This window comes from Cupressus sempervirens, chromosome 9, assembly GCF_028749045.1.
Source record: "Cupressus sempervirens isolate cs-2001-9-10 chromosome 9, ASM2874904v1, whole genome shotgun sequence".
Lineage (NCBI taxonomy): Eukaryota > Viridiplantae > Streptophyta > Pinopsida > Cupressales > Cupressaceae > Cupressus > Cupressus sempervirens.
In genome coordinates this window covers 625,743,754-625,769,454 of record NC_143126.1, presented here as the reverse complement: position 1 = coordinate 625,769,454, position 25,701 = coordinate 625,743,754, and the positions used below count along the sequence as shown (strand labels likewise).

The window sequence follows — 25,701 nt, the reverse complement described above, 5'->3', positions numbered from 1 at the left end:
GTAATATAACAAAACAAAATTTGCTTAGTTCAGATATTTATTACATCAAACTAAACTAGCACTCAATATATCTTCAAGTGAAATTTTTATATCCAATTGTTGATAATGACCCCTGTCTGGTTAATTGGAACCTTTGTATGTTGAAAATTGATATTTTGAATATTAAACAACATCTTCAATAGGTGAAGGGATTTGCAAGCTACTTATTTGACATGTTTCAAGTAGGATGTTAATTACAAACTAACAAGTTCTCTGTATAATGAAAAAGTAATAAAGATACAACTTAGAAAGCAAAAAGTCATTAGTGCAGCTGATCCCATTGACATTGGCACTATTTGTGAATCAACTATTGTCTTTGATGATGAGAAGAAGAAGATGAAGATTTATATAATTCATTAAATGATTAAAACTAAGTATAAAGTTCTAATTGTTGAAAGTCATAACAATGATATTGGGACTTGATATTATTTTAATATTTTGGTGTTGATAATAGATATGATGTTATGATTACAAGTTTATAATGTTTTTTTTATTATGATACTATGGCATTCTAATCTTAATTCATTATTCTTGGCTGCATACATATGTATATTGTTGTGTGTATGTATGTATGTATGTGTGCATGTATGATATCTATGTATATATATAAGTTTTACATGTTTTTGTATGAACGAATCTTAACCACATTTAAAAATTTTGTCGTACCAGTGAACCGGTTCTTCAAACCTGAACCTGAACTTGAACTCAAACTCGAACTAGAAACTTAGCTTGGAGATGGTGAAGAAAACTACTTCTTTGAGAAAATCTGAAAGTAAAATCAAGCAGATTTTCAGATTTAAGAAAAGATTTAGAATGAGAGATTTTATAAGCCATGGATTTGACTCATTCATTGTGGAAAATAAATGCATTTTCCAGTCAAGTTGGATTATTGGACAAATGTACACGCATGAGATCAATAATGCAAACGAATAGCAACCAAAAGGAAGGATTTAAACGTCTAGATAACTGAAAATTAATCTCATGCAATGGAGGAGAAAAATGGCATCATTGATGCCCTAGAAGTTTTTTCCTTAGTAAAAATTCTTCCCAAATGAAACATTTATGCTGAAGCAATGGAGATTGCAGCTTGGAAAATGCATAAAAATGCATGCATTTGAGGTTCGAGATGGCATCCAAAGCCGTTCACAAAAATGCTGAACTTTCTTCATACATTTCATCTAAATGCATATGCATTTCTTCCCAAATTTGACGTCATCAAGGAAATCATTCATTTAGGGCAGTTTAAATGTTATTTCTTTGGTCATTTGCATGTAAAAAGAATATGCAAAGCTTCCCAAAATTGACAGCATAAGAGAAATATGCATTATCTTCATTAAAAACTCTCTTTTTGGGAGCATTTACATGTTGAAACAACATGCAATGCTGGAGAAATTCGACACCTTAAGTGACTTATGCATTAAAAATGTACTTTTTATAAGTTTTTGCATATGTAATGGGTTAAAAATTTAACACCATTAAGTGAAAGTACATGTATGCTCTTTTACATTTAAAATAGAACATGTAATTGGGTACAAATTTGACGTCATATGGAGATAAACATAATAAAATGTTATTTTATGTCTCCACATATGTAACGGGTCAAAAATTCAACGTCTTTAATGAAAATTACATGATATATTATATTAAAATGCTTCTTATATGGAACTAGGGGGAAAAAACGTCATTTAAAGATGATTTTATAAAGACATTATTACTTTAAGTTTTTGCACATGTAGTTGAGAAGGAAAATTATGTATGCATGCAAAAAGAGATTTAAAAGATGTAATTAAATCATTATAAATATAAATGACCCAAAATTTAATGTCATTATGATGGAAAAAAACATAATAAAACATTAAATATCATTTTTTATGTATGACTCATAAAAACGACGCATTTAATGTTTTGTGGGATTTATATCTTATTGCAAATGTGATATTATATGCAATTAAGGCAAAAAACCACACCATTACATATTTTAAGTGACTACATTTAATGATTTTAATATTTAGCTATAATTTTCAAAATGTTACTTTAAAATTGACTTGGAAATGCCCATCTTTAATAAAACATAAAAAACTATAGTCAAATCATCTCAAAATAAGTTGAAATTTGAAAATGGAAGATGAGATTGTTGAACCCTTGGTATTTGGTCTTTGATTGTTGTCATTGATGTTCACATTGGTTTTGAAAACGGATATAAAAAACAATTTTGGTCTATTAGAAAGTCAATAATCTTTTTTATCAGATAGACCCCAACTATCATGCCTTTTTGGAAAGGTCTCGGAGTTGGCGAAAATGAGTCTTTGTTAGTTTTTGCATAACACATGTATGGAAAGAGAAAAAAGCCTATTTATCAAAAACATTTACCAAATTGTTATGACAGTTTTAGCAGTTTTGAGCAGTTTTGGTCTAATGGAAGTTTGGGGTATGTACCTGCCTCCAAAATTTCAACATTTTTGATTCATTCCTCTAAAACATCTAACAGGTGGTTTTGATAGAAGTTGCAGAATTGGTGTCGAATTCCTTGTAGACCGAACAATTTGGAGGCAAATTTTTAACAACAAAAAAGAGGGTAATGCTTTATATTTCTTATTTCATATTTGTGATTTGATTTTCATTGCAGAAGTTTATCAGAGGTAGAAGAAGGGTTATATATTGCCTCTTCATTCATTCATATCAGAATTTGATCAGATCTTTTAATGGAAAAAGAAAATATATTTGGATATTGGATGTTTTGAGGAGATAGAAGTATATCCTGCATTGTGTTTTCAACAAGAAGTTGAAACTAGTGATTCATGATTTGTGTTGTAACAAAGATGATCCTCTAATTTTATATCTCACTTGTTCATTTTTGAAGTTGATGCTTCTTTTATTCATGAAGTTGGAGCTTCAGGTGTAAGGGATTGGTGTTCCTTGAAATTGGTGTTTCTAAAACAGGGTGTTGGTGCTTCCCAGAGTTGTAACTCTAAAAGATTTTCCCAAAAGGCCAATAAAGTTATAGATTCAAAGTGGTTTTTAACCCTAAGGGATTTTCCACATTAAAATATTGTGTCACTTTGTTATTCATTAACTATCTTGCTCATGTGTCAAATTTTTATAGCTTGTAACTGTTTCAAGTTTTTAAAAGTATTTTAAACCACTGATTTACCCCCCCTCTTAGTGGTGTTTGTATTCCAACAAAAATCCACTTTAAATATTAAATATTAATTTACTTCATGTAACTGGCAATAAAAAGCCCACCTCTTGAGAACATAAAGTTCAATTGATCCAGAAAACAACCCCTTTTGCCCTAGAACTAGAGCTAGACTTATCGGATTGATGTCTAAGATGGCTCGAATCAAAGGTATTGGGAAGGGCTATAATCCTACGAGGGAAAGAGTGAAAACCAAAATGATGGAAATAGAGAAAATGACATGACAGCTCCCAAAATGAAGCTTATGCAATCAAAATGGATGATTTCATCATAACATGATAAAAGGAGATTAATTTGATGGAAACTCTCAACAAGAATGTCAAGATATCGTAAGATTAATGTCAACACAATGATAACGCACTTCAATTATTTTAGATCATCAAGACATCAAAATTCTTATAGGCTATATCTTATGATTTTTAGATTAAAATTTGTGTATGGTTGTCCCAATTTTGTGAAGCCAAAATTGAGGACAACACAGTCGAATGCTAGTATGTACGGGCGTTGAGAGGTGGATGGTGAAAATGGTTCTAGAGGATGTGTCCAGTGGGTGCTTGCTTCAATTTGGCATACAGAGGATTTCTTCGTCCATACGATTGACGTTGCCCACAACATACAGTGGATGATGCACACTTCTATATATGGACCATACAATTTGGGGAAGTTGTTCGCGCATGATGGATGATGTCATCAATTGATGAGATTAGTTTACCCTATGTAGTCTTTCGCCGACCATTTAGTATAGTGATTGCCCATATGGTTAATAAGATGCATCAACTATTTGGATGCGTATAGAGATGAGCTTCAGAGTGGACGTAAGTCCAACTGCTGTAATGTATCCTTCAAGAGTTGGTATCCCTTGGCACCCTTCAAAACTCTTCAACACTTGAGAAACTTTGACACTCTTCAACATTCAGCAAGCCTTGGAACCCTTCAATACTCTATGACACTCAATACCCTTTGGCAATCGTCGGTACTCAAAAACCCTTTGGCACTATTAGCCACTTTGCACCACAAATACCGATTCTCTCCCAAAACCATTAGATGTTGATGCTGATGCATTCTGGTGCACAGGTGTTTTTGGATACTGCTCAGATGTGCTCGAGAAGCTCATTCTCAGCTTGTGGATGCTTGTAGAGGCGTAGAGCCTCTACAAGCATCTACATGTTGGAAATGAGCTTCGTGGGTGCATCTAGGAAGCATCCAGTTGCATTAGCAAGCATCTAGGAGCCTAGATGCTTTTTCCCAATTGACTTAATAATTGTTTTATGCATGTGCTTCATTGCTTTATTTTATTCTTTTTTTTTTCCTTTTGTGTAATGTTCCCATTATAAAATAAATTATTAATCAAACTATTGTTAATGGTCCAATTGATTTAATATATCTCAAACACATTGTTGTTTTGTTTTGTTTTTCGTAGTTTTGTGTAGCTGTTGGCTATCTTTGTACACCCTTGGAAGATTTTCCTCAACGGGTATCTAAGCACAGCTTGTAGGTAGTCTTTAGGGATGTAGTTTTGGATTATTTCTTTTACTACGAATTCCTATTGGAGTTTTGGATTTATTTGCCATTTAGTAAGTGAAAGATCTTCCCTATTTGGCTCATGTGGTTTTGGTGGGATTCAACCCTCACCCTATTCCATTGTTACATGTAATACTTCTCTCGGATCTGGCAAATCAAAGCACCATCTCTTGGCAAATATATATTGAGAGTTATTCATGTTCAATCTTCATTTTGTGTAACTAATGAATTCGGATCTATAAGTTTGTTGCATGAGTGGACATTCTTCTTTCCTCCATCTGTACATCATCTGTTTCCTCCCCCTACCATATGGACAACTCTGCATTCATCCTGTGCCCCACCTCACCACCACATCGTCTCCTTCATTCCACCGTACATCCTCCTCACTATACCGTATGGGCTGCATGCTTAATCGTACGACCTTTCCCCACCTCCACCGTACAGCCTCATAATATAACTCTTCCCCATCACCACCATACGGACCCACATCCCCATACACCAATATCTTCCGTATGGCTTCCTGTGAGCTGCTACACCATACATCCTCCATTGTCCTTCCATCGTATGGACTTCCAACCTACCCTTTCATATGATCATTCAACATTTTGTAACTCACCATTGGGTACCCAGACGAACGGAACATTACATTCTGTACCCAAAAATAGCCCTAAATGAGGTCATCCATTGTTCATTCTTCTCATTTTGTTTGCTTAATATTTTTGAGTGACTAAATCTGATTAGTGAATCTTGACTCTTGATTGGTCAACGTTGAATCATGATCTAAGTTTTAATTTTGTAATTCAAATTTCATTTAAGTCTTGAACTTGATTAATTTACTATTTAGTTATTTCGATTTGTATAGTTGTGTTTGTGAAGTTTGAATTTGAACTATCAATGATGAAGTATCATACTATGAAATGTTTTATTTATATTATTTCTTGGATTTCTTTGCATATATGTATATATATAGGCGCATCAAAAATCCAGAAAACAATATTGTGCACCTGCATTGTAATGTCCGTAAGTTTGGCAGGTCTACGCAGTTGATGGAGTAAGCTCATCATAGCAACCCTCATGAGTTGACTGAGTGTTTTAGGCATCTCAGTTGTGGACTTACTATTTTTAGTAAGTCATATTTTTGGCAGTTGCTATTTTAGGTAGTGCACTGAGTGGCTTCAGCAGTTGGTCATCACTTGTAGTTAATAGAATAATAAAGTACATGAGCTCTTATATATTTTTTAATCATTGAGTTGCATTATTATAATAATGACTTTAAGAGATATTTCTTAAAAAGCGAGTTGGAAAGTTTCTAGTGTTGAGTTATTTTGTGAAACTTCCACAATTTTTGAAGTGGAGTTTTAAGGAAACTTTAACCAATGAAAGCTTATAAATGAGAGCTCATTTCATTAGGAAAGACACGCTTGAAAATATATTTTCTTTTTTGTGCCTTTATGGCTTTTTTTGATTTCTGACTTGTGAGCCCTTGTTGAAGTATAAGGGTCTCGTCTAAGTTTTTGGCAATTGTGCTAAGGTAAGCAATTATCACAATTCTTGTTCTGTGATCACAGTGGCTACGGAGATTGTTCTCTGAAGGGAATCGATTGTAATGTGTGCAATCTGGCAAATGATTTAATAATTGATTGAAGTTATTGGAGTTTGTCGTTTTTTTATTATTGGTTGTGTCTAAGATTGTTATCAGCCAAGACACCAAGTTGTGTTGAAGGTGGTTGGTCTAGCGAATTGGGTTGGGCAGAAGTAAAACAATCCCAACTCTCTACATGGTCTCATGTCCTTCTGAAGTCATCTACGATCTGCAATTACCTTGGACGCTATTCCCAGCTGACCGTGGCTTGCAATTAGCAGCTGTACGGGTAAGACCAAACAGTCTTTTGCTTGCATTGGAAGATTGCGGGGTGGATGCGTGCTGACTGGGCACAAATTCTACTAGTCGTGGATCATATCAATGTTGGTGTTGTGCATCAGCTACGGCCTACACAGTGTCATTGACTTGGCACATTGACAATCCAAATTGAGAGCCAACCAAGTGTAGTAAATAGAATCAGGTTCTTAATTCATTCCAGTTGTTGGTTATGAACTCATTATGCATTTGTATTCATCTCTTGGAAGAAGGAAAAATCTAAGTAATAATTCTCTATGCTTTACTTGTGTTTTGCTATCATTTATATATTCCAAAAAATACAACAAAATTCAGAAAGCAATAAATTGGGAATATCAAGATTGTCCTCATTTAAAATATTCAATTCTAGCCAAGGAAGGATTTTTATAGTGGTATCAGAGCGATTTCCTGCCAGCCTACAGGAATTGGGCTCCAAATCAGTTGTTAGTGGTCAGCATGTGATCCATTATTTTCTATTATGGCTGACGATAGGAGATTTGTGTCGGGTATGCACTATACTTGAAGAGGACGTAATTCTCCTCCCAAGGAAGGAGAGCCTGAGATTCAGTTTGGTTTGGTTGGTTGTTCGGGTGGTTCTGGTAGCACTGGACTACAACTCACAGATGCTAAAGTTGATAGAGATGTTTTGCAAGCATTTAAGAATATTGTGGTCGGGCAATAACAGATGACAGATGTACTGCAATAGTTGTCTAATACTTTGCAGCAGATAGCACTTCCTCAAGGACAGAGTAGGGAGAGAGCTCAAGATGTTTTTGTTGGTCTTCATAGATCTCAAGTCGAGGCTAGAACCCGAGATGGTGTTAGGTACAGAGATGCAGATCGGGTTCGAGTTAAGGATCATGGTGGATTAGCTGACAAAGCTGACATACATACTGGCACTTATGATAGGCTGTAGAGGCCCACGTTTCTAAGACCTAAGGTAGACACCGTTAATATTGAGTTTGATGCTACTCCTTTTGCTGATTATGTGTTGGCACACTTTATGGAGTGGGATGCTTTACCCTAGGCTATTAAAGATCATCTGAATTTTGATAGGTTCCTGACTAAAAAATGAGAGCATTCCAGAGCAAGGTCAGCACCTAAGAGACAACAACCTCGACAGACTGAGTTACAACAAGTTGCCAGTAAGATGACGTTGGAGCACTTTGATGGTACTAGGAGAGTTACAGCTCGAGCTTGGATTTGTAAGATTGACACTTATTTGGCTTTGCGTTCAATGATAGAAGTGGATGCTATCAGATTTGGAGTCTACCTCTGGATGGAGCTGCCCATGACTGATTCTACCATGGGTTAGTTTCTTTGCGACATGATTAGATCACTTCCTATCAGGAGTTCGTGGATTGCTTGATAGAGAGATTTGATAGGAAGGATCTGGAAGTGTACTTCTGGGAGTTGGCTTAGCTGAAGTAGTCTGGTGGATTGGAGAGTTACATCAGTAAGTTCTAGAGGCTTTTAGTTATGGTTTATGATATTTCGAAGTGCAAATTAGTGATGTTATTCATGGAGGGGTTGACTAAGCCACTTTGTGGATGAGTGAAATCATTGGACCCATCTTCTCTATAGGTAGCAAAGCGGAAGGTAGGGGACTTGGAGTCCTCTTCTCGGAGCAAGGTTGCTTCGAAATCATTTGTTCTTCCGCCTGATGATGAGTCCCCACCAGTTGTTGAGGACAAGGGCAAGTCAGTGGGGAATTTTGATGTCACTTCGAGAGAGGATTTGAGGAGGTGTCAACTTTGCTTTTGGTGCAAGGTGCCTTTCTCTAAAGGTTATACTTGTGCATTAAGGCCAAATGGAGCAGCAAATCATAGTATGTGGGTTTACATTGATGTGATTGAGGATGAGTCATCATAGCAACATGAGGATGTCAATGAAGATGATCATACTAATGATAGAGTTTATATTGTGATGAGTATTTATAGTTTGGTTCAGTTGGTTGCCAGGGTGGTTCTGGTGGCACTGGACTACGAACAACAGATGCTGAAGTTGATAGAGATGCCCTGCAAGCATTTAGGAATATTGCAGCCAGGCAATAGTAGATGACAGATGTACAGCAATAGTTGTGTAATACTCTGCTGCAGATAGCACTTCCTCAAGGACGAAGTAGGGAGAGAACTCGAGATGTTTTTGTTGGTTCTCATAGATCTCAAGTCGAGGATAGAACCCGAGATGGTGTTAGGTTCAGAGATGCAGATCGGGTTCAAGTTGAGGATCGTGGTGGATTAGCTGATAAAGCTGACATACATACTAGCACTCATGATTTAGTTTGGTTCGATTGGTTGTCCAGGTGGTTCTGGTGGCACTGGACTATGACCCACAGATGCTGAAGTTGATAGAGATGCCCTGCAAGCATTTAGGACTATTGCAGCTCAGCAATAGTAGATGACAGATGTACTGCAACAATTGTCTAATACTCTGTAGTAGATAGCATTTCCTCAAGGATGGAGTAGGGAGAGAGCTCGAGATGTTTCTGTTGATTCTCATAGATCTCGAGTCAAGGATAGAACCCAAGATGGTGTTAGGTAGAGAGATGCAGATCGGGTTTTAGTTGAGGATCATGGTGGATTAGCTGACAAAGTTGACATACATACTGGCACTCATGATAGGTTGCAAAGGCCTACATTTCTGAAACCTGAGGTGGATGTGATCAGTATTGAGTTTTAGGCCGCTCCTTTTGTTGATGACGTGTTGGCATACTTTATGGAGTGGGATGCTTTACTTGAGGCTATTAAAGATCAAAAAATGAAAGCATTCCAGAGCAAGGTCGACACCTAAGAGACAACGACCTTGACAGGCTAAGTTAGAGCAAGTTGCCATTATGATGACATTGGAGCACTTTGATGGTACTAGGATAGTTATAGCTCAAGCTTGGATTCATAAGCTTGACACTTATTTGGCTTTGCATCCAATGACAAATGTGGATGCTATCAGATTTGGAGTCTACATCTGGATGGAGCCACCCATGATTGGTTGTATAGGTTAGCTTCTTTGCGACATGATCCGATCACTTCCTATCAAGAGTTCATGGATTGCTTGATCGAGAGATTTGATAGGAAGGATCTGGAAGTGTACTTCCGAGAGTTGGCTCAGCTGGAGCAGTCTGGTCAATTGGAGAGTTACATTAGTGAGTTCCAGAGGCTTTTAGTTATGGTTTATGATATTTTGGAGTGCAGACAAGTGATGTTATTCATAGAGGGGTCGAGTGAGCCACTCTGTGGATGGGTGAAGTCATTGGACCCATCTTCTCTACAGGTGGCAAAGAGGAAGGCACGGGACTTGGAGTCCTCTTCTCGAAGCAAGGTTGCTTCGAAATCTTTTGTTCTTCCGCCTGATGATGAGGAGTCCCCACCAGTTGTTGAGGACAAGGGCAAGTCATTGGGGAGTTTTGATGTCACTTCGAAGAGGATTTGAGGGGGCGTCAACTTTTCTTTTGGTGCAAGGGGCCTTTCCCTAAAGGTCATACTTGTGTGTTAAGGCCAAAGGGAGCAGCGAATCGTGGTATGTGGGTTTATACTAATGTGATTGAGGATGAGTCATCATAGCAACATGAGGATGTCAATGAAGATGATCGTACTGATGATAGAGTTTATATTGTGATGAGTATTTATAGTTTGGTTTTTGACTCGTGTGTTCAGGATTTGCACCAGGTGCAGAGTTGGTCTGAGCCTAAGTTGGATTGTCTATAGGATGATGGGGTAGGCATAATGAAGTAGAGTGTGTTGAGATCTCCTAAGGGTTTGTCTGTTAGTGATGTTTTGACCTTTGCATCACTAACATAGGTATTTGATGTTGTGTTGTGGGTCATGTTATTGGTTCTGTTGATGGTTTTGGCATTCTCTTGGCTTAGTTAGGACAGGGATATCACTTGTTTCGTATAGGATCCCGGTGGAGGTTTTGTACGATGTCAGATTGCTTGAGGACAAACAATCTTGGGAAGGGAGGACTATAATGTCCCTAGTTTTGGCAGGTCTACGCAGTTGATGGAGTTAGCTCATCATAGCGACCCTTGTGAGCTAACAGGGTGTTTTGGGGGTCTCAATTATGGACTTACTATTTTTAGTAAGTCTATTTTTGGCAGTTGCTATTTTTAGCAGTGCAATGGGGGACTTCAGCAGTTGGTCATCACCTGTAGTTAATAAAATAATAAATTACATGATCTCTTAATTACTATTTAATCATTGAGTTGCATTATTATAATAACGTTTATATTATAATAATAATGACTTTAAGAGATATTTCTTAAAAAGCGAGTTGGAAAGTTTCTAGTGTTGAGTTCTTTTGGGAGCTTATAAATGAGAGCTCATTTCATTGGGAAAGACACGCCTAAATTTTTTTTTTTTTTTGTGCCTTTGTGGCTTTTCCTGATTTTTAACTTGTGAGCCGTTGCTGAAGTATAAGGGTCATGTCTGAGAAGTTCTTGGCAATTGTGCTCAGGTAAGCAATTGTCACAATTCTCCTACTGTGGTTACTGTGGCTATGGAGATTGTTCTTTGAAGGGAATCTATTGTGATGTGTGCAATCTGGCAAACCATTTAATAATTGATTAAAGGTATTGGAGTTTGTCATTTTCTTATTATTGGTTGCATCTGAGATTGTTATCAGCCAAGACGCCAAGTTGTGTTGAAGGTAGCTGGTCTAGCAAATTGGGCTGGGCAGAAGTAAAACACGATCCCAACTCTCTACATGGTCTCACATCCCTCTGAAGTCATCTGCGATCTGCAATTACCTTGGACGCTATTCCCAGCTAGCCATGACTTGTAATTAGGAGTTGTACAGGTAAGACCAAACTATCTTTTGCTTGCATTGGAAGATTGTGGGGTGGCTGCATATAGACTAGGCACAAATATTGCTAGCCATGGATCATATCAATGTTGGTGTTGTGTATCATCTATGACCTGCACATTGTCATTGACTTGGCATGTTGACAATCCAAATTGAGAGCCGACCAAGTGCAGTAAATAAAATCAGGTTCTTAATTCATTCCAATTGTTGGTTATGAACTCATTATGCATTGTATTCATCTCTTGGAATAAGGGAAAGTTTGAGTAACAATTATCTATGCTTTACTTCGTTTTTGCTATCATTTATATATTCCAAAAAATACAACAAAAATCAGAGAAAACAATAAACCCAAAATATCAAGATTGTCCTCATTTAAAATATTCAGTTCTAGCAAAGGAAGGGTTTTTACATGCACATTCCATTTTTGCATCCACATCTGCATTAGCATCAACAACTTAGCTTTGCACCCCTTGGCACCCTTCAACACTTTGCACTTCTTGGCACCTATTGGCACTCGACATACTTCGATACTTGGTACCTTTCAACAATCTTCAACACTTAGCAAACCTCGGCACCCTTTGGCGCTTTGCACTCCTTGAAAACCTTCAACACTATTTGACACTCGACACCCCTCAACACCTTTCAGCACTCTTTGGCACCCCTCAACATTCTTTGACTCTTTGTACCTGATGACTAAATGTTATACTTGATTTGTTCAAAACTAAGAATGACTATTATTATAATCGAAGGCAACACAATAAATCCTAGATCTGGGCATAAGGAAACTACAAGAAATGAAATGTTTTCGATTGGAGACTTGTACTCTCATATTATATGCAGATGCACAAATTTGTCTTCAAATGAAAACTTCACAAATTTGGAGCATTAAGTGAAATATCATAATGATATTTCTATCGACAAACTAGGGGGGCTATGAACCACCAAAAGTACAACAAACCAAACAAGGAGGATCTTTCACCTACAAAATGGTGGACAACAACAATCCAACCAGAATTCGCAATACAAATAACATATTCCAATTTGCATACCTACAACAACCTATAGGCTGGTATTAAATAACCCTTCAAAGAAACTTCCGAGGGTGTACAAAAAAGTGTTGACACGACTAACACTTACAAAAAAAAAAAATGTGCCCCTTTATTAATTAATTAAAGGTCTATTAATAATAGTATTTAAATTCTGGGACCATCAATTAATTAAAATACTTTAATAAAATTGGGGACTTTATAAACAAGTTGTGGAATGGCAAGATTAAAAGGAGGGTGAGCATTGAAAGGCAAGTCTTGAATTGAAGATCAAGGTACGCCAAGGTGCAAGAATTCAAGGAACAAGTTGTGAAGGAGAAAGAATCAAATCTACAAGCCAAAGCAATGAGAAGATTTTCCAGAGAAAAAGAAGTTTATGAAGAGAGTAAATGTAATGACCCTCCTCAAATCTGCTCTCAAAAATGCTGATGAAAGCTCAAGGAATTTCATCAAACAATTCACATGCAAGGGACGTATGACTGATATAGTATTTTAGCTGGCTTTAAATGACTCTTTTTCAATTTGCATCAATGAGAATCTTATGCTAGAAGACTCCAAATGGACTACACAATGGCCTAACATGAGTGTGCTACTAATTTTGACAATATTCAGTGCATATATATGATTTAAGCATGAGAAATGAACACCTACAGCCAACTGGCATTTTAACAAACAGTTGGTATGCAAACTAACTAGCTGATAAATAATGATATTGAATTGCTTAAATGACACCAGCAACTATTATCTTCTTAATTTGCAATGAAATTTCTAATACAATGCTCATGAAATATGGCCAAGACTTTTGGCATTTACATGGATTATAAAATGATAATGTTGATATAATGCATGCTTATAGCTGAAACTTATAACACCCTAAAAAGCAATACTAACAAAGGAACCTGGTTGTAGATGGCTGTAATAATTTCCTTCAATGCTGCCCCTTCTGCTTTGCTTTTCCAATTTGCTTTTTTGACTGCTTTTTCGGATTCGCTTTTTGAACTGCTTTTACGGATTGCTTTTTTAGCCTGCTTTTTTCGGTTCTGCTTTTTCCGGCTGCTTTTTCGTATCTGCTTTTTCGGACTGCTAACATGTTGAATCTCAAAACCATATCTTTCAATGGCATCAAGATTTCCAGCTTGAAGGGATTTCGTCCTTCAAACTATTGAGACATAATCTCCAAATTTTTTTTCAATTTCTTTGATATTTCCAAGCCTACTAAAAAGAAGCTCTTCCCTTTCTTTTATAGTGTTCTCACAAGAGCTCAATCTTTCGTTTTCTCAATGTGGGATAAAACACCACTCCCTTTATGTAACTTATGTCTCCAATGTGTTATAAAATAAAGAGGACTCTTTTAATTTAAATATTTCTCACAAATAATAGTCTATGCATTAATAAAGTTAAATATTTAAATTTAACTTTATAAAATGACTTTATCAATGCATAACAAATCTTATCAATGATAAACAAGTCTTCTTGCCGATTTTAAACAATTACCATCGACATATCGTTGCCACTGGATGTCCGACCATATCCAAGATGACTTACTCTAAATAGTAAGTGTCATGTCCCCAGTTTTGGTGACAGTTCGATTTAATTAATTTAATTAATCTGGTTGTCCAAAATAATGAATATTTTATAAGGACGACTAATTAATTATTTTAATTAAATAAATAAGTGATATTAAGTTAATTATTTATAAAGTTATCAAATAAATAAATATCAAAAGGTAGCTTTATATTTAATTAATTTAATAAAGTGACTTGGATTATAAAAATATTTAATAAAGTCACTTAAGAGATAAAATCAAAAATGTTCTAGAAGTCTTTGGAGAAGGTGGAGACAAAAGAATAAATAGGCACCCCGGGGCTCCATTCGAAGAAGGCAGTTGTTTGTTTTTCTTATTTTCAGATTGTGATTCCATCACAGGTGCATTGTGGAACCGAGGGTTTCTGCAATTGTCACAACTGGCCATTGAGAACGATAACTCTCAATTGGTGCGCAATTTTGAGGATGTGAAATATCATCTGAATTATTGCAGATTGGAGGTGACATTCGGTCATTTCATCAGGGCTATTACTTGCGGCTTAAGGCCAACTTAATGGTTTTTGCATCACTATTTATTCAAGGATCAGCAATGAAAGAGATTGACATCGTTTCATGATTTATTTCTGAGTTGGAAAGAATCCGGAAGGAGTTAACCTCAAGTCAGGGATTCGTTCCAGAATAACATGACAAGGAAGTGCAATTAGCTGAAGACATTATAGGCATCGATTTATTTGACATGCGGTTTTCAGGTCAGACTAGGATGACCTGTCATTGAAGGATTTGGTAGACAAACTTCAATCAGCATACCAGTATCTGCCGCACTCAAGGCTTATAAAATGGTCAATTTACAATAATTATTGTAGACGCACTCAGTATCCATGTATCGGGGGAGACGCACTTAGTATCCATGTATCGGGGAGCGACTGACATTTCACAAGGGCTAGCCGAATATTAGATCGCACAAACCTGTCAGGCGGCCATCTCAATTGCGAGTTGTTATGTCTTCCACCCTGGGCTGGCGATATCTATTTTGGTTAATAATGTGAGCCATCTAGTAACTAAGGCGATTTTGTCCTCAAGTAAACATATCGCATCATCTACCATCAACGTGGGTAAAGAAAACAGAGGTGATTGAGCGGAATGAAGAAGAGGATTAACGCATGTCAAACACGGGTTCAGTCTCAAATTGCAATCGCCAGAATTGGCATATTCGTAGCCGCAGGGATTCGGAATTGAGGACGAATATTATCTTTGAAAACTCGAATGGATTAATAGGTGTCGATTACATTAAGGTCTTCAGATTTCTAAATCGCGTCAGCAGGGTGGCAGACGGGTAAATCTGCAGTGCGGCACAACGAACGACGGACTTCATTAAGAATAAATTTCACTACGGTGTGGTGAGAGACTACGTTGGTCATGGTGTTGGCAAGGTTTTCCATCCTGATCCAGTGATACTACATTTTCGGAATAATCAACCTGGACGCATGGTAGTAGGTCAGACCTTCACAATTGAGCCCATGCTGACACTAACGGCATTGATCATTTGGAGTGACAACTGGACAGTCGTTACAGCTGATGGTAGCTTGTTTGCACAGTTCGAACACACTTTTTGATTAGATTGAAGATTCATGGAGACCACGAAATCTCAGGTTCTCAATATTGTCTATTTACAATGAGACTTAGTTAGGATACTATTATTCATTACTTTCAGACAGTGTAAGACTTGTTATTACATTTGACGTTTGATCTTCCCTAAAATTGTTGGTTTCTCGATTACCATTGTTTTGTGAAAACTATTTAATTAAGAGAATTCGTTTGAGACATTACACTCTTAAAGTAGTGGCCTTTAGAGTAAGTGGCTCAGTGCTTGCTTGCTAACTGTTTGACGAAACGTCAAACTCTTGAAGTCTTAAGTTTTTGGTGTTAAAAGATGCGATAACGTGTCGGGGTTATTTCAGTGGTATCAGAGCCATTTTCTTGCCATCCTGTGGGTGAGAACCAAATTACATGAGTGATCAGCACTCTACTTCAACCAAGATGGACAGGTACAACACAAAGTCTTCGAGGATACAATCTTGGACAATTGATAGACACAGTATTCAGAGTCGGAATTGTGGAAAGGAGGACTATTCAAACATTCAGGATGAGCTCAGGAAAATAAGGCATAACATGTCTGAACTGTTGGTTAAGCACCACCGTATAAATGACAGGCTGTCCGACCCAGCTAAGGTGACTAAGTCAACTGGATTTCAATTTGGCAAATCTTCTCGCAAAGCACTGATTGATTCAATGGGAGATATTACTAAGAGCCTTAATGAAGAATTCGAGAAACAAGTTTGCAACCGGTTAGAGGGTTCGGTTCAGTCACAGGAAGAAGTGGTGAAGGATATTACACTGATGGTTAGTAACTGTCAACTTGGTACTCAAGTTGAGACAGTTGTATACAGGTTTCCCAAGGGTGATGTCTCAAGTACTCGGGGTAGTTTGGTTCCGATAGGCAATGATTACAGTGAGGTGAGTTCAGATGATGATAAGGATGCTGATGGTGAGATACCTGGTAGAGTTGAGCAGACATTGAGTATTCATGATTTTGCTGAGAGAGAGTACCAGGCTCAGATAGATGCTTCATCACATGAGGTAGATACTGGTAGTACTTCACATAAGTTGACTAGTCAGCTAAAGGTAAGCAAAGATAGTATTGTGGCTTCTTTATCTCATCATGACAAGATGCAGGACATGTTAGAGGATCACATCCAGATGATTCAGTTACAGGATAGACAAAAAAAGTCCAGGCAAAGTTCTCTTGTGTTGACCTACAGGCGATTAGAGAGGGAATGGGAACGATGAAGTTGAGTTATCTACATCTTCTATCAGATCGTGACCATCTTCTTAGACTTGTCAGAAACTACTCAGATGCCTTGAGAAGGAAAGAGGAAATTGACAAGGTTTCTTGCAAGCTTGAAGACACACAAGTTTCTTGGGTAAATACTCCATTGGCATTACAGGATGGGAAGAAACATGGGCATGAGCATGACATGGAACTGAGCTTAAATTCATCTTGCACTCAGTTTTTGACAGAAGAGGGATCATATGAGGTTGCTGATAATGTTACGAGTTCATCTTGCATTCACATCCAGGATACAAGGACAATGTCAAACAAATATGAGGAGTTAGTTGGTATTGGTCACATTACTCAGGTAAGTAGTTTGCTTGAGTTACCAGCTGTTCCTTGTTTACGGATATGGACTCAAGAATGTTTCAGCAGCGTTTGGGATTGAATTGACTGGAGAACACTTAATGGTAGCAGTGATTGTTTAAATACTATCATGGACTGGATTAGCAGAATACCCGGTGTTGTCTTCCTTTGTGCCAGCAGCTTGACCGATGGTGGTATTAGTCTTTATACACCGTTGTTGGGTTTGGTTCATATATGCAGACGATCGTTCTTGCTGGAAGGTGTTGAAGATTTTTCATATTTGACAGTGTGTACAGATGAGTCCCAGGATCGTTTTGGCCTTGATGACATCCAGGAGGATGAAGTGGACAGTTTTGAAGATTTAGCTTCCTTGACAATTTCTTGGGGTACAGAGGCGTTAGACAGCAGTACTACAGGTTTTGACACTCTGGATGTTGATATGAGTTTTGGAGTTGATTCGCAAAATATGGATGGTAATAATCCAGAGACCAGTATCTTTAAAGATACTCCTTTAGACAATGCGTCAGAGGGAGTTTATAGAAGATAGTCTAGCCAGTGCCATCATGTGACTAGCCAGTTGAAAGTTAGTAAGCGAGACATTGCTATCGCTTGTGAGCATTTTGATACTGCTCGTCAGTTGTTGGCCGTTACTGGTTGGGGTACTTCTATGATAGATGAGTCCAGCGGTGGTTATTTTTCTTTGGCAGAGATTCATGCCTTGAGTGAAGTTGTCCGGATTTTGAAGCAGGATTACTTACGATTGGTAGCCGACCGTGATCACCTGGTTGAGTGGGGGAGTACAGCCTATGAGGCACTCTTGGATCGTGAAGAGGAGGTGAGTGAGCTCTCCCAAGAGCTCATAGCGACTACTGAGGCTTTAGAGGACACACGGCGGGATCTACAGAAGTCGCAGTTTCAGTTGAAGGAGGTGACCGTGGAGTTGGAGCATTTGCGGTCAAAACCAGCCCCAGACCTAGTTCATTTGTCTATTGAGGTGGTTGGTGGTGAGTACACTCCTACAGTTGCTACTGAGGAACATGTTGTTAGGGTTGACACACATGTCTAGGATTTGGAAGTCGCTGGTCCTAATGAGTTTGGGATACCAGTAGAGTCAAGTCTCCAGATTGATTCTTCTCTGATAAATGACAGTGTGGTATAGTTGGGTATGCCACCTTCACAGGAGGATTAGTTGTGGTGTGCAGGGAAGTATATTGATGCTTCCTCGTATAATTTTTACTGCACTGAACCGTTCATGGAGTATTTGCTGGATAGTGCATGTGTTCATTTGGACTCGCATAAAGTGACAGAAGGTGTTCTCATCCAAGATACTAGTGTTATTTGCAGATTGGTTGAGAAGATTATAGGGGTCCTTTCTACTATGCTACCTCACAGGGATCTCGAGGAGGGGTTTGTTGAGCAGAGTGCACAGGGACCTATCTGACCTACAGTCACTTGGAGTCAGAGATTGGAGCCGTATGTTGATTACCAGTTCAGTGATGATGAGCTAGCAGCAGAATTTGGATGTTCTTACCGGCATTATACGGTAGGGTACGCTCATCATTTTTCTTTTGACACAGAGATAGAAGATTTTATTTCACGCAGATGTAGATTGGCTCCAGTTTCTTACCATCCATTAGGGGATAGATTGGCACCATTTTTTGAAAATAAAATTGGTAGTAGCAAGTTACTCAGCCTGCAGCAGCGACACACCCGGAGCAGTTTTTCAGAGATTGGATTTGATGGCAGTGATTCAGGTACCTATGGCTATTGTCATTTCTACAGTGCAGTTGGGTGCAGGTGTCATTTTGACAGGGGCTTGAGTTTTGATAGAGTTGATGTTTCAGTTGGCTTGAGTTCCGCAGAATGTTTTCTTCTACCGACTTCTACAGTTGGTTTTCAGATGATTTCAACAGAATTGTCAGTTGTTTGGGAATTGAGTACAGTTTTTCAGCTGTTGGTAATAATGTTTTCTCCACGAGAGTATGGTGCGGGTTGGGATGATACTCAGATTTACATTTGGGATCCAGGCAGACTGATTGATTTATGGTTCAGCCATTGCTTGGGGACAAGCAATTTCAGGAAGGGCGGACTGTCATGTCCCTATTTTTGGTGACAGTTCGATTTAATTAATTTAATTAATCTGGTTGTCCAAAATAATGAATATTTTATAAGGACGACTAATTAATTATTTTAATTAAATAAATAAGTGATATTAAGTTAATTATTTATAAAGTTATCAAATAAATAAATATCAAAAGGTAACTTTATATTTAATTAATTAAATAAAGTGACTTGGATTATAAAAATATTTAATAAAGTCACTTAAGAGATAAAATCAAAAATGTTCTAGAAGTCTCTAAAGAAGGTGGAGAGAAAAGAATAAATAGGCACCCCGGGGCTCCATTCGAAGAAGGCAGTTGTTTGTTTTTCTTATTTTCAGATTGTGATTCCATCACAGGTGCATTGTGGAACCTAGGGTTTCTGCAATTGTCACAACTGGCCATTAAGAATGATAACTCTCAATTGGTGCGCAATTTTGAGGATGTGAAATATCATCTGAATTATTGCAGATTGGAGGTGACATTCGGTCATTTCATCAGGGCTATTACTTGCGGCTTAAGGCCAACTTAATGGTTTTTGCATCACTATTTATTCAAGGATCAGCAAGGAAAGAGATTGACATCGTTTCATGATTTATTTCTGAGTTGGGAAGAATCCGGAAGGAGTTAACCTCAAGTCAGGGATTCGTTCCAGAATAACATGACAAGGAAGTGCAATTAGCTGAAGACATTATAGGCATCGATTTATTTGACATGCGGTTTTCAGGTCAGACTAGGATGACCTGTCATTGAAGGATTTGGTAGACAAACTTCAGTCAGCATACCAGTATCTGCCGCACTCAAGGCTTATAAAATGGTCAATTTACAATAATTATTGTAGACACACTCAGTATCCATGTATCAGGGGAGACGCACTCAGTATCCATGTATCGGGGAGCGACTGACATTTCACAAGGGCTAGCCGAATATTAGATCGCACAAACCTGTCAGGCGGCCATCTCAATTGCGAGTTGTTATGTCTTCCACCCTGGGCCGGCGATATCTATTTTGGTTAATAACGTGAGCCATCTAGTAACTAAGGCGATTTTGTCCTCAAGTAAACATATCGCATCATCTACCATCAATGTGGGTAAAGAAAACGGAGGTGATTGAGCGGAATGAAGAAGAGGATTAACACATGTCAAACACGGGTCCAATCTCAAATTGCAATCGCCAGAATTGGCATATTCGTAGCCGCAGGGATTCGGAATTGAGGACGAATATTATCTTTGAAAACCCGAATGGATTAATAGGTGTCGATTACATTAAGGTCTTCAGATTTCTAAATCGCGTCAGTAGGGTGGCAGACGGGTAAATCTGCAGTGTGGCACAACGAACGGCGGACTTCATTAAGAATAAATTTCACTAGGGTGTGGTGAGAGACTACGTTGGTCATGGTGTTGGCAAGGTTTTCCATCCTGATCCAGTGATACTACATTTTCGGAATAATCAACCTGGACGCATGGTAGTAGGTCAGACCTTCACAATTGAGCCCATGCTGACACTAACGGCATTGATCATTTGGAGTGACAACTGGACAGTCGTTACAGCTGATGGTAGCTTGTCTGCACAGTTCGAACACACTTTTTGATTAGATTGAAGATTCATGGAGACCACGAAATCTCAGGTTCTCAATATTGTCTATTTACAATGAGACTTAGTTAGGATACTATTATTCATTACTTTCAGACAGTGTAAGACTTGTTATTACATTTGACGTTTGATCTTCCCTGAAATTGTTGGTTTCTCGATTACCATTGTTTTGTGAAAACTATTTAATTAAGAGAATTCGTTTGAGACATTACACTCTTAAAGTAGTGGCCTTTAGAGTAAGGGCCTCAGTGCTTGCTTGCTAACTGTTTGACGAAACGTCAAACTCTTGAAGTCTTAAGTTTTTGGTGTTAAAAGATGCGATAACCTGTCAGGGTTATTTCAGTAAGTATGCCCAAAGTTGTCTCAAAACCCCGCAAAAAGACCTGCAACTGAAACTATTTAGGCCAAATGGCCTCTAAGCCCCTTTAATGTCCTGGTTAGCCTACGGGATCGTGGGGAAATAGGCTAACGACAACATCATGCTATGAATGCTAAAAAGGGGACATTACAGTAAAGGGTATTGCCTATAAGATAATCATGCTGAGGTGGCACCCATATCTTTAACCATTCCAATCATGCCAAGTGTTGTAGTGGAAGAACTGAATAATACTATGTCTAGATTCATTGAGCTTGCAAAATGGGGAAAGTCAAAGAAAATTATCTTCTAAAGAAGTATTTGTTGTAAGCATGTGTGGCATTTTATTCTTGGCTTCTTATATAAGCTTCTTCCTAACCTCTCTTCTCATTGGCCCACAAAAAGTTGTGATTTTCTTATTGGCACACAAGTTGGTGCTCTTTTGTAATTGGGTAGACATTTAAGATTTATTATTGGATGTTATGAACCCTAATTAGGGTTGTGTTGGATTAATCTTGGCCCTTGATTTCAAATTGATCTTGACCACTCATTGTACTAAGGAGTGCTATAAAATGCCAAGGATTTCTCATTTATAATTCGTAAGAGATTAGATTAGATTAAAGGTAGAGTGGAGTAAGAGAGACTTGTTGAAATTGTTGTTATAATGCTAAGTTGCCAGTTTAGATTCTGGTTTGGATGTGGGTTTGACATTCGGGTTCAAAATTCGCTCAAAATTTTTTTGGGCTGGGTTTGAGTTCATCAGTACAAGATTTTTTTTACTAAAAAAATTATATATATGTAAAAAAATTCTGCAGCAAATAAGTTCATACACCACTATGTTAATATTAAAGCAACTTAGCAAAATACACCACCACATGCATTAACTAAATGAGAACCCTAAAACACTTAAAAATATGATGGAGGGAGAAAATAAAGAATACAAACTAAAACATACCTTTTTACAATTCTTATTTTTTGATATTGTTATTTTTTATTTTTTCTAAAATAAAAATTTGATAAAGATTAAAATTCTTAAATAAATCTGTATCTATTAAACATAACATAAACTAATGCATTATTCCTCTAATGTCTTGAAAAATGTATGAAATAAAATAGATGCAAATTTTAATAACACACAACAAAACTAGACTATCCAATGTCCATAGATTATAAGAAAGGTGAGATGACAACTCTAATTTTGTTCAAAAGAACTTTCCTCTTATTTTCCAAATTGGACAGTAGGAAGTATTCATTGTTGCCTTCACAAAACTTCCATGACTCAAATTTGTTTTCATTGTCATTTCTTGAAACTTCACTCACAAAGTAAAGAGTACAAAAGAAAAACTGTATGCTAAATTTCAACCTTTTTATAGATAGCTATACTTATGTTTGTCATCTATAAGTTGATCAAGATACGGAAGAAAAGTTAAGCGGTCCTCTCATTTTCCAGACTACTTTGCAAATAAAAAACAAATGACTTGAACTTGAAAGATTCCATCTACACTCTGCAAGATTTGCGTGTTAATTTTCTGAGCTTTGACGACTCATTTCGCACCAAGAAAAGCATTGATTATAGATTCTCAAAGTAGTCTCAACTCCAACGTCACGACATGCATTTGAAATTCGCCAAAAGTGATCCAAATTCATTTTGGGTGCATGTTGACTTGTTCAAATTTGCTGCGGATCATTAAAAATTTGACCAGGGGTCCCTTTGACCGAATTTGCACCAAATTCCTTGTAAAATATCGATTTGGAGCCAACTTTGAACTGATTACGAATGTCCAGCAAATCGACTTGCGGTTTTGGTGCTAGAAAACTGAATATGGTAACTTAGTTATGATGCTATCAAAGTAATTTCTAATCCATTGCACAGTTTCTACATTTCCTCACTTGGAGTAGATTTTATCTCATGTTGGTTAGAAGTAATGTTTAGTTGAATGGAAGATATTTTAGATGCATCTTTGGTGATCTCGCTTAGATCAAATCACTAGTTGCTTACTTCTTGCAAGTATGCTTTGCGTGGTTGAATGGTATAAAATTATAAGCTTAACTTCTATTATTGCTTGCACATTGACATGTTGAAGATCATGGCTTTGATAGAGATCTTTACGTCTGATATTGCTATATGTTGAATTGAGAAAATGCCTTTGTATTGCATCAGCAACTAAAAAAGAGCTTTATAATGATATTTCCAAGTGAGCACAACATGGCATCCAAGGTCTGCTAGCTGTCTCACCCCAAATATTTTTCATTTTAGTCTATGAGGAGACATGTGAAATGCAAAGAGATGTGCTTTTGGGAATATGAAGAGACCTTTGGTTATGATATGAAGAGCCTCGCAATTCAGTAATCATATATATATATATATATACACTTTGTGTGAAAAGTATTGTATTCAGTTGAAAGCATTGTACTTGGGCATTTATTATTTTAATAAAAGGGATATTTTTTCTGGTGTGGCTGAGTTTTTCCCTCAAGTTGGAAGGTTTTAGCAAGATAAATTGTTGTGTATTTATGTGCCTTTTTTTTGGTTCTTTTGCTTATTGTTGTTTATCATTTTTTTGGGGTCAAACATTAACATAGAATTGGAGAAAGTTTAGATAACAATACTAAAGGAGTCTCTCTTGTTCATCTGTTCGTGCATCTGTCACAGATAGTTATGAGTATTTTGTAGGCAATTTTTATGTGTTGAAGTCTGATGTAGATGTAAGACAGATCTTTCTGCAATTTTTGGTCTCTCTGATTTATGTTATTCATTGGCTCTATTTGGTTACTCTTGCCGGTGCTTGTAGATCTTTCATCATAAGAGATTATGTTCAGTCTTGTTTCTTATTTCAGAACAGCATATATTTTTTCTTTATGTTTCATCATTATCCCTTTCACCATTCATATTGTTGTGCATTCATGTCAATTTTAAATGCATGCTAAACTGTGACTTGTCAATATTTAAATTTCTTGGTGGATATGTTAATTCTGCATATCATTCTACAGGTTACTTGTATAGAGTCAACCTGAGGCATGAGGCAAAATTACTGATCTAGGCCATGATATCCAAGCTAGTCATGCTACAAATAAAATATCAGTTCTAACAGTCTACAACAATTGAACCTGTCCATTCAGTGTTATCAATGTTATGTTGTTGTCATATGCCATCTTGAATTGGCCTGCCGGGGTTTTCTGAGAACCTAGGTTTTATAGTTTGATTTTATATTGTCACTCCAAAACTAGCATTTTCAGTCATCCAAAGGAAAGGATAACATGTCAATAGGTGATTAACAAATTAGGGTTTGCCTCTGGTGTTGTTGGCATTATGGTTCCTTTACAATCCTTTATCACAGTTTTGGGTGAATTGGTTGAAAATTTCGGATTAATTGATTATATGAAACAATTTTTTTATGTTTAACATTTATAAATTTGTTAACTTATTTTGTTTCAAATTCAGACAGTTTTCAGTTTGTTATTAACGGTGAAATAAAAATGGAACTTATATGGTGTAATTTTCCATTCCTGCAACCACTTTCAGACAATCCTTTCTCCTTCACAATGTCAATTAGATTGAACAAGTATGGTGTTCTGGAGGGTAGTGCGGCTAGGTGATTTGACCATAGTACAGGAAAAATGGGAGGCCGTATGGTACAGGCCATACAGTATACTGTTAGGCTACAAGTTTTCCGTACGGTGAGGGTGGGAGAGTGATGCGTGGTGAACAGCTTTGGCCGTACAGTGACCAAGGAAGTTGTACAATGTGAGGGCTATAAGTGTTGTACAATCTATAAGTGTTTTACAATGTATGATGACCAGCAAGCAGCCGTACTGTTGGCCGTACAGTGTGGAATCAAGCAGCAGTACGGTGTGGTGACCAATACTAGTCGTATGGTAGCAGGAAGGTGAAGGCCCAATGGCCGTACGGTGATGGAATGAGGGAGTTGGGACGTTGACAGTACAGCAGGCAATGTAGTCACACAGAAAGATAAACTTCATGTCGGGAGAAGTGGATGGTGTACAAGTAGAGAGGAAGTGCTTAGACATACAATAATGCAGAGACCCAAATTCATAAGATAGAACAAAAGTGGAGATTAAAACACAAAAACCTTCAATTAGATTTGCCAAAAAGTGGTGCTCCAATTTGCTAGATCAAAGAAAAGTATTACAGGCAATAGAATAGGGTGAAGGTTGAATCCCGCCGAAATTAGAAATAGCCAAGTAGGGAATGTCTTCCACTTCCGAAATGGCGAACAATAGAGAATCTCAACAGGATTTTGCAGTACAAAGAAATAATCCAAATTGCATACCTAATGACTACCTACAAGTCATGCTTAAATACCCATCGAGGAAAACTTTCCGAGGGTGTACAAAGATAGCCAACGGCAATACAAACTATGAAAACAAAACAAATATGGATCTGAGATATATT

General features: G+C 37.3%; 1 protein-coding gene across 4 annotated transcripts in view; it reads left to right on the top strand.

Moving 5' to 3' along the window:
- Nucleotides 1-25,701, top strand: part of LOC149540262 (uncharacterized) — a 256,350-nt gene that overhangs the window by 223,841 nt on the left and 6,808 nt on the right. Inside the window, exon 10 of one of the 4 annotated variants that reach the window (XM_089801402.1) lies at nucleotides 2,550-2,614. The exons of 2 other annotated variants lie outside the window; for them this stretch is intronic. In XM_089801402.1, coding sequence (XP_089657528.1) covers nucleotides 2,550-2,600 — 51 coding nt within the window. In that variant the 3' untranslated portion in view covers nucleotides 2,601-2,614. Of the gene's footprint in view, nucleotides 1-2,527; nucleotides 2,615-25,701 lie in introns of all 4 variants that reach the window. One more of the 4 variants, XM_089801403.1, reaches the window with a different exon arrangement.